Source organism: Carlito syrichta, unplaced genomic scaffold, assembly GCF_000164805.1.
Source record: "Carlito syrichta isolate Samal-C Ts95f unplaced genomic scaffold, Tarsius_syrichta-2.0.1 Scaffold315817, whole genome shotgun sequence".
NCBI classification, from domain to species: Eukaryota; Metazoa; Chordata; class Mammalia; order Primates; family Tarsiidae; genus Carlito; species Carlito syrichta.
This window is the reverse complement of record NW_007259913.1, coordinates 11710-26011: the sequence shown is the minus strand read 5'-3', so window position 1 is coordinate 26011 and position 14302 is coordinate 11710. Positions and strand designations below refer to the sequence as shown.

At 40.7% G+C, this 14302-nt stretch overlaps 1 protein-coding gene across 1 annotated transcript in view; it reads left to right on the top strand.

Annotated features, from left to right (window-relative positions):
* AMN1 (antagonist of mitotic exit network 1 homolog) overlaps nt 1–8501 on the top strand; it is an 81942-nt gene extending 73441 nt beyond the window's left edge. Inside the window, exon 7 of the mRNA XM_008073303.1 lies at nt 7174–8501. Coding sequence (XP_008071494.1) covers nt 7174–7247 — 74 coding nt within the window. The 3' untranslated portion in view covers nt 7248–8501. The remainder of the gene's footprint in view (nt 1–7173) is intronic.
* Nucleotides 8502–14302: the final 5801 nt, after the last annotated feature.

Genomic DNA, 14302 nt, shown 5'->3' with positions numbered 1-14302 from the left:
GCCCCGTCTGGGCAGCGAGACCTCATCTCTACAATAAATCAAAAAATCAGCCGGCGGTGGTAGCGCATGCCTGTAATTCCGGCTACTCGAAAGGCTGAGGCGGAACGATCGCCGGAGCCCAGCAGGTCGAGGCTGCGGTGGCCGGGAGCGGCCACTGCACTCCAGTCTGGGCGACAGAGTGAGACTCCAACTCAAAAAAAAAGAAAAGACATGAGTCACCGTGCCTAGCTTGTTTCCTCATTATTATTTGTCCATTCGTTACTAATCCAGCGTGACAGACTTCTTTATGCCAGACCACTGTTATGAAGTATTAGAACTTTGATCATATTTTGTAAAAACATGCCTAGCCTTACTTTTTTTCACTGTCTATTCTACAAAAATGTCTAAATTACATTTTCCTTGAACATTTGAAAAAATTACTTTAAGTTTACATTTTCCATAGTTTCTTCTTATTCTTGGTGCTCCAAATACCTCTGCCATGAATCTTTAAAAAAATGGTCTCTTTATTGTTATAGATCTTTAGAGAGATGGTTATAGTTCCTTAGAGGTTATGGAGTAGAAAGATATCTTTCCTCTCTCATCACAAAGGTCAAGGTTGGCCGTCCTATAACAAAAGACACATTAACGAGAAAAGCACAACAGATTTATTTAATCAAAGTTGTATGAGAGACTTCAGAATTGAAGAACCAAAGACCCAGGGAAAACTTTGTTTTTATGCTTAGGTTCCATGAAGCCTAGAAATGTTATTGGACAAAAAAATAATGATCTCATAGTAAGAGTGACGAAACCCAGAAAGGCCTGTTTGGATTCTTCTTGGGCTTTCTGTGTGGCATTCCTTGCTCCAAGGAATAGGGCAGGACCCTCTCTAGAATGTAGGTCTGTCTTATAGCCGCCTATCGGACAAGGGTGGGTCAGAGAATTTCTTTTTGACCAACTTCTAGGCAGAAAGGTGGGGGAAGTTTAGAGTAATATGTCTAGGTTTTATGGCTTGCTTTAAACTGGGGGAAGGGATTCTAGTTTCAATGATTCACTTTGAGGAAGAGGAATCCTGGTTTCTGTGACTCACTTCAGGGGAGAATGGTGGGCAAGAGACAGGAGAAAAGGAGGACAGAGACTTTGGTTCTGAGGCTGATGCTTAGGCCTTCCGGGGTCCTTCAGTTCCAAGTAGGCAGCATGCCAAAATGCCATACTTTGAGGGGGTCATTTTCTGAACCCCAACAAGATTATCCATACAACTCCCTTGTTTTTTTGTTTTTGTTTTTTGAATCGGAGTCTCATTCTGTCGCCCAGGCTGGAGTGCGGTGGCATGCTCACGGCCACCGCAGCCTCAACTTACTGGGCTCAGGTGATCCTTCCACCTCAGCCTTCCAAGTAGCTGGAACCACAGGTATGTTCCACCACGCCCAGCTAATTTTTTGATTTACTGTAGAGATGAAGTCACACCATGTTGCTCAGGCTGGTCTTGAACCCCTGAGCTCAGGCAGTCTTCGCTCTGCCTCCCAAAGTGCTGGGATTACAGGCTTGAGCCACCTCACCCAGCCCAACTCCCTTGTTTTAGAGCTACAGCGCATTTAAGTGGCTTGCCCCAGGTCTTAGAAATAGTTGGTAGAACTGGAAGTAAAACCTAAGTCACCCGATCCACAATCTTTAATTCTTACCCCGAGGTTTCGGTATAAAGTAGGTTAACTGTTACTAGGAAAAGGAAGGAAATAGGAAGGCGACATCAGGCATCAGTTGTGTGATTGGTGAAGTGACCTTTCACTCTTTTCAGCCTGGGGAGTCTGTGTTTCTAAAAAGCATTCTGTCAAGTTATCATGAAGTACTTAGAGACCCCACAGTTTCTCCCTCTAGCATAATAAGCTCACAGGCATTGACTTAGTAGTAGGAATACTACTATTTAAACCCACATTAGGGGCCAGGTGCAGTGGCTCACGGCTATAATCCCAGCACTTTGGGAGGCCAAGGCAGGAGAATCACTTGAGGCCAGTAGTTCGAGATCAGCCTGGGAAAAATAGCAGGACCTAGTCCCTACAAAAAACTTGAAAATCAGCTGGGCATGGTGGTGTGCGCCTGAAGTCCTAACTACTCAGGAGGCTGAGATAGAAGGAGCACTTGAGTCCAGAAGTTAAAGGCTGCACAGATCTACTCATATGATTATGCCACTGTAGTCCAGCTGGGCAACAGAGTGAGACTGTCTCTAAAAAAGAAAAATAAACCTGCATTGGGAAGAAGCTGCCTAAGGAGACTATAATGTAACGCTGCCATCTAGCATCAAAATGTTTAAATTAGGTAAAATATGCCATAAGCTTACTATTGGAGGAAAAGGCATCTTCCCATTAATGTGCCAACAATAAATTCCTATGGAAGAGTGACAAATGTAGTCACAAGAGACAAATATTTATAATGTTTGACAATATATTTAAAAATAGGAAAATGCAAAGGAATCCTAGAAACACCAGCTAGAATGAAATTTGGAAGTATAAGTCCCCAGTTTTGTTCTTTTTCAAAATTGTATTGGCTATTCTGGGTCCCTTATATTCTCATATAAATACCAGAATCATCAATTTCTGCAAAAATAAAAAATCAACTGGGATTCTGATAGGATTGCATTGAATCGGTAGATAATTTGCAGAGTATTGTCATCTTTTTTTTTGAGTTGGAGTCTCACTCTGTCGCCCAGACTGAAGTGCAATGGCCACTTCCAGCCACCGCAGCCTCAACCTGCTGGGCTCTGGTGATCCTTCCGCCTCAGCCTTCTGAGTAGCCGGAATTACAGACATGCGCTACCACACCCGGTTGATTTTTTTATTTATTGTAGAGATGAGGTCTTGCTGCCCAGGCAGGTGTCGGACCTGCGGGCTCAGGCAATCCACTCACCTCAGCCTCCCAAAGGCATGGGATTACAGGCTGAGCCACCGAACCCGGCTTTTCTGATTTATTGTAGAGACGAGTTCTCGCCAAGTTGCCTGGGCTGGTCTCAAACCCACGAGCTCAGGCAATCCACTCGCCTTGGACTTCCAAAGTGCTGGGATTACAGGCTGAGCTACCAAGCTTGGCCTATTTTTTGATTTATTGTAGAGACAAGGTCTCACCAAGTTGCCTAGGCTGGTCTCAAACCTATGGGCTCAGGCAGTCCTCTCACCTCGGCCTCTCAAAGTGCTGGGATTATAAGCTTGAGCTACCGGGCCCATTAATATGAAGTCTTCTGATCTACGAACATAGATGCCTTTCCATTTATTTAGATCTTTAATGTCTTTAAATAATGTTTGCAGTTTTCAGGGTGTAAGTTGTTTACTTTTGTTAAATTTGTCCCTCAGTATCCTGTTCTTTTTGATGGTATAATACACGGAATTATTTTCTCTATTTTATTTTTGGATTATTCATTGCAGGTATCTAGAAATACATTTGATTTTTGTGCATTGTCCTTGTACCTCATAATCTTGCTGCACTCATTAGTTCTAATTTTTTTAGTGAATTCCTTGTGATATCTTATATTCAATATTACGTCATCTATAAATAAAGATTGTTTTACTTCTTCCTTCCAACTTGAATCCCTTTTATTTTTCTGGCCTAGCTTTTGTAGCTGGAACCTCTGGTAAAATATTGAATAAAAATGCCAAAAGCGGGCCAGGCTCGGTGGCTCAGCCTGTAATCCCAGCACTTTGGGTGGCTGATGCGAGTGGATTGCCTAAACCCGTGGGTTTGACACAAGCCCGGGCAACTTGGAGAGCCCTCATCTCAATACATTTTTAAAAATTAGCCGTGCGTGGTAGCACACACCTGTAGTTCCAGCTACTTGGAAGGCTGAGGTGGAAGGATCGCTGGAGCCCAGCAGGTTGGCGCTGGCATGGCGGTGAGCATACCACTGCACTCCAGCCTGGGCGATGGAGTGTGACTCCAACTCAAAAAATAAAAATAAGGAGATTACATGGATTATGTAGGTAATCATAAGGGTCCTTAAAAGTAGAAGAAAGAACTATAAAGATGGCAGCATGAGAAAGACTCTTCCCAATGTGCCTCACTTTGAATAAACAGAAATGCAAGGAATGTGGTGGACCCTAGAAGTTGGAAAAGTCAGCAAAGGGCCTCCAAAAAGGAATGCAAACCTGCTGACACCTGATGTTAGTACAGTGAGATCCATTTTGGGATTCTGACCTTCAAAAACTGTATGATAATAAATTTGTTTTAAGCCATGAAGTTTGTGGTAATTTTTTACAGCAACAATAGGAAACTGATATAGTATATCACATTCATTGATTTTTAGATATTAAACTAACCTTGCATTCTTAGACTAAATATCAGTTGGTTATGTTATGTGATCTTTTTAATAATTGCTGGATTTGGTGTGCTGGTATTTATTGAGGATTTTTGAGTCTATATTCATAAGAGACCTTGGTTGTAGTTTTCATGTGATGTTTTTGTCTGGCTTTGGTATCAGGGTAACACTGGCCTCACAGAATGTGTTGGGAACTATTACCCCCTCTTCTGTAGCCACTCCAGCTTTGTTATGGTTATAGTTTACATGATATGTTCTTGCCTATTCTTTTATTTCTACCAATTTGAAACCTGTCTTTAAACTTCCTATATAACATTTCCTTTATAATAGCCAATTATATTTTTATGACCATGATTAAAAGTACATTTGTTATCTTACCATCTGCTTTAAAAAAAAAATTGAGGTATCCCAACACTTTGGGAGGCTGAGGCAAGAGGATTGCCTGAGCCCAGAAGTTCAAGACCAGCCTGGGCAACTTGGTGAGACCTCATCTCTACAATATGTCAAAAAACTAGCCAGGCATGGTAGCACATGCCTGTAATTCCAGCTACTTGGAAGGCTGAGGTGGAAGGAAAGCCTGAGCCCCGCAGGTTGACACTGGGGTGGCCATGAGCGTGCCACTGCACTCTAGCCTGGACAACAAGAGTGAGACTCTGACTCAAAAAAAAACCCGCCAAAACTGATGTAAACCTTTGTTTTCCCAATGATAATAACTTCTTGTTTTTATACACTTTCTGGTTCTATTGCTGGCAATAACTTGGTATTTTTGCTTAATTTTATTTTTTTTTAAATAAAATTTAGTAACCATATATATTTGGCCCACTTTCTTCTACTGGTCTGTGAAACCTGTCAGTCTAGGAACCACTAAATTATGGAATTTTCAACACTAGGTTAGAGATATGTTGTACATATAACATAGGTTGTATTTCTAGAACAAATTTGTTAAATTTGTAATTTTTAAAGTAATAACATATAATCAATATTTTTGCTTTAATTCATATTTTAAAGACTTTTTTTTTTTAGTTGTAATTTCATTTGTTACCCAGGCTGGAGTGCAGTGACATGCTTATGGCCACCCCAGCATCAATCTGCTGGGCTCCAGCGATCCTTCCACTTCAGCCTTCCAAGTAGCCAGAACTACAGGTATGCGCTACCACACCCAACTAATTTTTTGATTTATCATAGAGACAAGGTCTCGCCAAGTTGCCCAGGCTGTTCTCAAACCCGTGGGCTCAAGCAATCCCCTCACCTCAGCCTCCCAAAGTGTTGGGATTACAGGCTTGAGCCATAGCTCCTGGCCCAGATTTTAAAGACATTCTAAAACTGACTCTGCAAAAGAGATGGAAACCATATCAAAATCACTACTGTACACTGAAAAATTGAAAACCATCTAAATGTCCAATAATATAGATTGCTTAAATACAATGCATTCATATGATAGTTACATATTTAAAATCATGCTTTGGCCAGGCTTGGTGGCTTATAAGGTGAGAGGATTGCCTGAGCCCAGGAGTTCAAGACTAGGTTGGGCAACATGGTGAAACCTCACCCCTACAATAATTTTTAAAAAAGATTAGTGGGCGTAGTGGTGTGCACTGTAGTCCCAGCTACTTGGAAGGCTGAGGTGGAAAGATTGCCTGAGCCCAGCAGGTCAAGGCTGTGGGAGCCTTGATCATGTCACTGCACTCCAGCCTGGGTAACAGAATGAGACTCTAACTCAAAAAAATAAAATGAAATAATAAAATAAATCATGCTTTGGAATAGTATTATACAGCCACAGAAAAACATTCAACTATCGGTCCACTGGTCACATTGTAGTAACTGCTCCCTCTTCTAATCCTTCAGGCATGTTGCAGCTCTCCAAGGTGGCTTAACATACCTGTTGGCCTTCTTTACTCAGTATTACAGGTGTAAGCACTTTAAAAGAACTTCAAGAGGCCAGGTGTGGTGGTTCAGTCTGTAATTCCAGCACTTTGGAAGGCCTAGGCGAGAGGATTGCCTGAGCCCGGGGGTTCGAGACTATTCTGGGCAACTTGGCAAGACCTCGTCTCTACAATAAATAAAAAAATTAGCCAAGCCTGGTAGCACATGCCTGTAATCCCAGCTACTTGGGAGGCTGAGGCCAATGGGTTACCTGAGCATAGGAGTTAAGGCTGCAGTGAGCCATTATCATGTCACTACATTCCAGCCTGGGTGATAGAGTGAGACCCCAACTCAAAAAAACAACCAAAAAACTCCCTCATTAAACCCTGTTCAGTCATCCCACTTTAGTGAATCATCTATTTCCTGCTAAGATCCTGAGAAAGGTTATACACAGGCTAATGATGAAATTACACCATTACTCTCTGGTTGGTGAAATTAAAATGAAATTACAGATGAAAAGTGCCCGTTTTTTTTTTTTTTGAGTTGGAGTTTCATCTGTTGCCCAGGCTGGAGTGCAGTGGAATGCTCGTGGACACCGCAGCCTTGTCCTGCTGGGTTCACATGATCCTTCAGCCTCAGCCTTCCAAGTAGCTGAAACTATAGGCATGCACTACCACACCCGGCTAATTTTTTTTATTTATTGTAGAGACGAGGTCTCACCAAGTTGCCCAGACTGGTCTCAAACCCCTGAGCTCAGGCAATCCTCTCGCCTTGGCCTCCCAAAGTGCTGGATTACAGGCTTGAGCCAATGCACCCAGTCTTTTTTTTTTTACTATGACAGGTGCACCAACATAATAGTTAGGGCTATCATTAATTATTAATGAGTTATTCAGTTATATTCTATACTTTATATATAATTTCATTTAATCCTTTAAATAACTGTGTGAAATATAATAATCACCCCCCTGCTTTACATATGAGGGAACAAACATTTTACTACTGTGAATTAATATATTGTTTTTTTCTTTTAATAGATCATTCACGAGAAGTCTTGGAGCAATTAGTGGGCCCAAACAAACTAAAGCAGGTGACATGGACCGTTTATTGATGCTTATTGAAGATTATCAAAGCTATGAAAGCTTATCAAAACTACCTTCCCAGAAAATGGTCGATACTTAATCTCCACTTAATTTAACATTACTTTATTATTTATTGTCTTATTTAAGCTAGATCTATCTCTCAGAGCGTCAGCTAAATTTCAGTATATATGTGTGTTTTATGCTTTGTAGTTAACCAGACTCTTAAGTATTTTAATAGTGCTATTATTCTGTATCTGTTGGATGAGTCATTATTTTGCAATGGTAATCCTAGCACAGACTCTGATCCTTTCTGGGGGAAGGGGGATGTTGGGTTTTATTTGTTAAATAACAAAGTTTTAAATTGTATATTTTCCCTTGAGATTTCCTTCTCCTACATAGGTATTCAAGCTGTTATAAGAGAAAATTAGATATTTATAAACCTTAGGAGAATTCCAAATTAAAGGTATTTCTAAAATCAAAATTACCTTCCTGTTTTCTGGCCCTTACCTTCCTGAAATATTTAAGCGCCTGTCTGCCAAAAGCAAAGCTGAGCATCAGGCCTTATAATTCTAATTTAGACACACAGTGATTTGTTAGCTGCATAGAATATTAATATTACTGAGGCCCTTGCTCCACCACTTATTTTACTGATCTGTCTAGCTACTATTCCCAAACACATCTTATCTATCCGTAAGCATTTTTTCCTTAGCAAAATTGCATTCCAAAGTTTGTAAAAAATGAGTAAGGGCAGAATATCATTACAAAGATTATATCCTGAAGCTCTACTGATTTCACCTTGTGAAATAAACAGCAAAAGTCTTAGCTTTCAAATGAAAACTCTTTGGTAATTACAAAATTATCTGACATGTCCGTACTTAAACTACCCCCCAAATTTAGCATATTCCTTATGCCATGAACTTGTCTTATTGGGACTTTCTTAAAAATGTCTTATTTTGCTTCTGATGTAGTGAAAAACAGGGAAAGTATGGTTTCTTGTATGTGTTTAGGGGGAAAGGGAGTACGTATTAAACTCCATTTCTTATCCTTACTGTGGTATGTTTTAAGTGTGGAGATATATATATAGAGTCACTGCAAAGGGGATAAACATGTATATATGTGTAAAATGGGTAAGGTCTGGTCTATCTATGAAATTTTTCTGAAGACAAATTTAATATTGAATATCTAACCATGCCAATAGCATTTTTCCCTTTTTGCAGAAACTAGTCTCAAGATCTAATGTGTGAGTTTCTTAGAGTCTATAAAGAATTTGTCTTTCCAAAGCAGTTTGCAGTTTGATTTTCTTGCTTTTTTATAATGCTAGTTGTATTAGCTATTTCTCACCACTCTGTTTAAAATATCAGTACCCCTTCCCAGTACCCAGTATTCTCTATTACTTCTCCTTTCTACCTATCACTGTCTGATACCTGTTTTATTTTTTAGTTGTTCATTATCTGCCTCCCTACTCTAGAATATAAATTTCATGAGGACAAATATTTACCTATTTGTTGCTGTATCCTCATTGCCTAGAACAGTGCATGGTGCATAATAAGCACTCAAATATTCATTGAATAAATGAGCAAGGAAAGAAAAAAAGGAAAGAAAGAAAAGTAATGCCTATACTTCCAGTTTCCAGACTGATTTATATCTTTCAATATAAAGAGATTGTTAATCATCACTCTCATCACTCTCATCCTCACAAAGAAAGAAGCTGAGTAGTCCAAAGTCAATACTACTTCTTAGATACATCAGAGAATTGACATCAAAGGGAAAACCAATACCTCATAAACTGGAAAGACAGATGAATACAAAGAATCACAGCTTACAAGGAGCAGAAGCCTGCCTGCTGGAGCCAGGACAAGCAGAACACTTAGAAACAATAGTCTGTGAGTTGCTGGAGGCTGTGTGTGGATGAACTTGAGAATCAAAAGCTCTGGGGCTGTGTCCATAAATGTTAAACAACCATGTGACATCCCTGGAGTCATTATGAACCTACTGTTTCTGGGGGCTGCTCAATTCACAAATCATTCTTTGCTCCATTAAACTTTGTTAAATTTTAAAAAATACTCTAGGGGATCCACTTTTAGGGGAGATATCACACTTGAATGAGTCTTACCTCCAGGAGGCCTACCAGGTTCCCAGGGGGAAGATCAGAGAAAAGTCCCCTCTTCCAGCAGGAGGAGGAGAAAAGTAACCATTCTGAAATATGCCCAAGTATTCTATTCTTAAAAAAAGCTGATTCTCATGGGAAACTATTTTACCAAAGCCTAACCAACCTGGGGTAAAGGAAGTACTCCACTCCAGCCTCTTCTACATGGGAGAAGGGAAATACCAAACTCCAGCCCATCTGGACTTCTTGTCTCATCAAAAGGGACAAAAGAAAAACTAAGCAGCACTTGTGAAGGTCACAGCCCAGAAGCATAGGCTGACTCAAAAACTGAGACCTTATCACAGAACTACAGAACACATTCCAGAACACATCCCAACTACAGAGCAAGGACACTAAAGGAAATTTTGGCCTATGCTATAGCAAACGTTATCCAAATTTTTAAAACCTCACACTACCTCAGTTTACCTGTTTCTTTTCTTTCCTTTATTTCTTTACTCCTTCCTTCACTTCCTCCCTCCCTTCCTTCCTGCTTAAAACAACAAATGTATTATCTCCAATTCTGGAAGCTGGAAGTCTGAGATCAAGGTGTTCTAGGACTCTCTTCTTGGCTTCTCTTCTCAGTCTTGGCTGTCTTCCCTCTGTATCTTCACACTGTCTCATTTACCTCTTTCTTTTGTTGAACACATAATGTCCAGCTATCAACAAAAAATTACAAGGAATGTTAAAGGGAAAAAAAAACCAATCTGAAGAGACAAAACAGGCATCATAACCAGACTCAGATATGGCAGAGAATCTAGAATTATCAGATTACAAATTAAAAATAACTCTGGTTAACATGCTAATGGAAAAAGTAAACAACATGAAAAAACAGATGTGTTTATAATATAAGCAGAGATAGAAACTCTAAGAAAAAATCAAAAGGAAATGACAGAAGTAAAAAATACTTTAACAGAAATGAAGAATTCCTTTGATGGGCTCATCAATAGAATGGACATGGCTGAAGAAGTTTTAAGAGAAACTTTCCAAACTGAAATGCAAAGAGGGAGAAGAATGGAAAAACAAAACAAATAAAAACCCAGCATATCCAGGAACCACGGGACAATTACAATATGCATATAACACATGTAATGGGAATACCAGAAAGAGTAAGAACATAAATATTTGGGATAATAATGACTGACTGACTGGGAGGCTGAGGTGGAAGGATTGCTTGAGTTCAAGAGTTCAAGGTTACAATGAGATATGATTGTGTCACTGCACTTCCAGCAAGAAGACTCTGTCTCAAAAAAAAAAGTGTTTTTTTTTTAGATTGGAAAATATAGTTTGTTTATTTAGAAAGTAAATCAGGTCCGGGCTTGGTGGCTCAGCCTGTAATCCTAGCACTTTGGGAGGCCGAGGTGAGTGGATTGCCTGAGACTGCAGGTTCGAGACCAGCCTGGGCAACTTGGTGAGACCTCGTCTCTACAATAAATAAAAAATTAGCTGGGCATGGTAGCACGTGCCTGTAGTTCTGGTTGCTTGGAAGGTTGAGGCAGAAGGAGCCCCAGAGCCCAGCAGGTCAACGCTGGGGTGGCTGTGAGTGTGCCCTGCACTCCAGTTTGGGCAACAGAGTGAGACTCCAACTCAAAAAAAAAAAAAAAAATTAGAGGAGATTCACCTCCCCAAGGTGGGCTGAGGAGGGGAGACTTAGGAAAACATGGCAGCCATAGCTCAAATAACCACATGACCTGACCAGAGTTTAGCAAAGCAATGGCTGACAATTTCTTTAATCACACACACCAAACCACACATCCAGGAAGCTCCAAGAACAGCAAGCAGAATAAATTCTCAAAAAACAACACCTAAGCATATCATATTCAAACTTTAGAATGTCAAACACAAAGACAAAATCAAGACATGAAACACACCTACAGAAGAACAAGGATGGGAATTACATTGGACTTCTTTCTCTACAGTAATGATGCAATCAAAAAGAGAATCAATCCTATTTAACATAGTATTAGAAATTCTTGCCAGAGCAATCAGGCCAAGAGAAAGAAATTATCTAAATAGGAAGTATGTAAATAGGAAAATAGGAATAATAATAAAATAAAATAAATAGGAAGTATATAAATAGGAAAAGAAGAAATTAAATTTTCTCTCTTCATAGATAATATGATCCTATACTTAGAAAATCCATAAGACTGCAAAAAATTCCTAGCATTGGATAAACGACTTCAGTAAAGTCTTGGGATAAAAAAAATCAATGCTCAAAAATCAGTTGCATTTCTATACAACAGGAAGCAGGCTGAAAACCAAATAAAAAACACAATCCCATTCACGAAAGCCACAAAAATAATAATAAAATACCTTGGAGGTCAGGTGCAATGGCTCACATCTATAACCCCAGCACTTTGGGAGGCCAAGGTGAGAAGACTGCCTGAGCCCATGGCTCTGAGACCAGCCTGGGCAACTTGGCAAGACCTCATCTCTACAATAAATAAAAAAAAAAAAAATTAGCCGGGCGTGGTAGTGCGTACCTGTAGTTCCAGCTACTTGGAAGACTGAGGTAGAAGGATTGCCTGAGCCCAGCAAGTCGATGCTGGGGTGGCTGTGAGCATGCCACTGGACTCCAGCCTGGATGACAGAGTGAGACTCCAACTAAAAACAAAAAAATAGAGAAGTGCAGAAAAAGAGAAGACAAAAAACAAAAAACAGAACAAGGGCAATAAATAGGAAATATTTATGTAGTAGATATCAATTTAACCAAATCAACAATCACTTTAAATGGGACCTTCTTTTTGGGGGGGAGGTTGACAGTCTTGCCCTGTCACCAATGCTGGAGTTTAGTAGTACGATCCTGGCTCACCGCAGCACCAAATTCCTGGACTCCAGCAATCCTCTCACCTCAATCTCCTAAGTAGCTGGGACTACAGGTGCACATCACCAAGCCAGGCAATTTTTTTTTCCTTTGGTAGATATGGAGTCTATGTTGCTCAGGCTTGTCTTGAACTCCTGGACTCAAGTGATCCTCCTGCCACAGTCCCCCAGAGTGCTGGGATGACAGGCATGAGGCATTGTACCTGGCCTAAATGTGACTGGCCTTAGTGCAAGCCTGTTAAGCTATAAAATCATTTCAGTGTTCACTGATATATATGAGGGGGAACCTAAAAACCTGGAAATTTATTAAAAATTGTATATTTACATGTTTATACTTCAGTCACCTTTAAAGTACTCTCCATTTGATGCAATACATCTGTGGAGATGCTTTTTCCACTGCTTGAAAGTTTCTGAGTCAATTTGATGCCTTTTGGGGCTTCTGCCGTTTTTTTTCTCTTCTTCCACATCAGCAAAACGTTCCCTTTGAGGACTTTTTTTCAACTGGAGAAAGACACAAAAAAAGTTGCTGGGGAGAGATTGGGTGAATAGGGAGGGTGAATAGCCGGAGGATCATGCCGGCTTTTGTTCAAAAACTGCTGAACATTCAGCACGGTGTGGCAAGTGTGCTCCTAAATCACTCATCATGAAATGAACAAACTCCTAGGGAAAAATCTCCAAAAATAAAATTCACTGAAGCCAAGCACAGCCTCTCATAATGCTAGCTGGTACACTGATGCCAATGGGTTCCTAGAACACTTATCTAGTGGGGGAAGCCTGTACTACAAGGGGCCTGCCCTCCAAAAGGCCATTCCAGGTTTTTTCTGGTCCCCCTCATACATGGAAAATTGAAAAATATTTTAAGTGGCATTTGGATGCCTCAAAGACCCTTTATGACCCCATAAATCATTAAGAGAGGATTATAGAAACAAGATTTGTAGATAAAAACTTACATCTACTCTGTCTCAAGTTCATTTCCAACAGTGCTCCAGAGTATAATTTTCTCAGATTGTTGTCTTTTTTTTTTTTGAGTTGAAGTCTCACTCTGTCATCCAGGCTGGAGTGCGTAGCATGCTGCTCATGGTCACTGCAGCCTCAACCTGCTGGGCTCAGGCCTTCCTTCTGTCTCAGACTACCAGGTAGATGGAACCACAGGCATGCGCCACCACACTTAGCTCATTTTTTTATTGAAGAGACAGGGTCTCGCTGTGTTGCCCAGGCTGGTCTCGAACTCCCGAGCTCAGGCAATCCATTCACCTCAGCCTCCCAAAGCACAGGATTACAGGCTGAGCCACCGAGCCTGGCTGGTATAACCAATTTCTAGCTAATCTTAGTAAAGCAGAGTATGTATGAAATCCTACAACCTTTTCCTCCATGATTGTTCCCTGAGGCCCTACTATGTACTAAATACTATATTAAGCCCCTTATGCTTTTATTTAATACAGTAACTCTTTGAGGTAAGGTTTATTGATGAGGAAATTAAAGCTTAGAGAATTTAAGTAGCCCAAAATCTCAGCTAGAAAGTGACAAAATCGCCTGACTCCAAAGCCTATGCACTTTACAGATATATTTTTTTTAAATACAGTGTTCTGTTAAGCTAGGTACAGTGGTGTACACCTGTAGTCTCAGCTACTTGGGAGGCTGAGATAGGAGGAACCTTTGAGCCTAGGAGCTTGAGGTTGCAGTGCCCTAAGATAAGGCCTATGACTAGCCACTGCACTGTACCCTGGGTAACATTGGTAGACCCTGTCATTATTTTTTTAAAAAAAGAAGAAAGAAAATAGGCCAGGCACAGTGGCTCATGCCTATATAATCCCAGCACTTTGAGAGGCTGAGGTAAGAGGATTGCCTGAGCCCTTAGGTTCGAGACCAGCCTGGGCAACTTAGCGAGACCTAAATTAAAAAAAAAAAAAAAAAAAAAAAAAGGCCGCCAGGCTCAGTGGCTCAGCCTGTAATCCAGCGCCTTTGGGAGGCTGAGGTGAGTGGATTGCCTGAGCCCGCGGGTTCGAGACCCGCCTGGGCAGCAAGACCTCAACTCTACAATAAATCAAAAAATCAGGCGGGCGTGGTAGCGCATGCCTGTAATTCCGGCTACTTGGAAGGCTGAGGCGGAAGGATCAC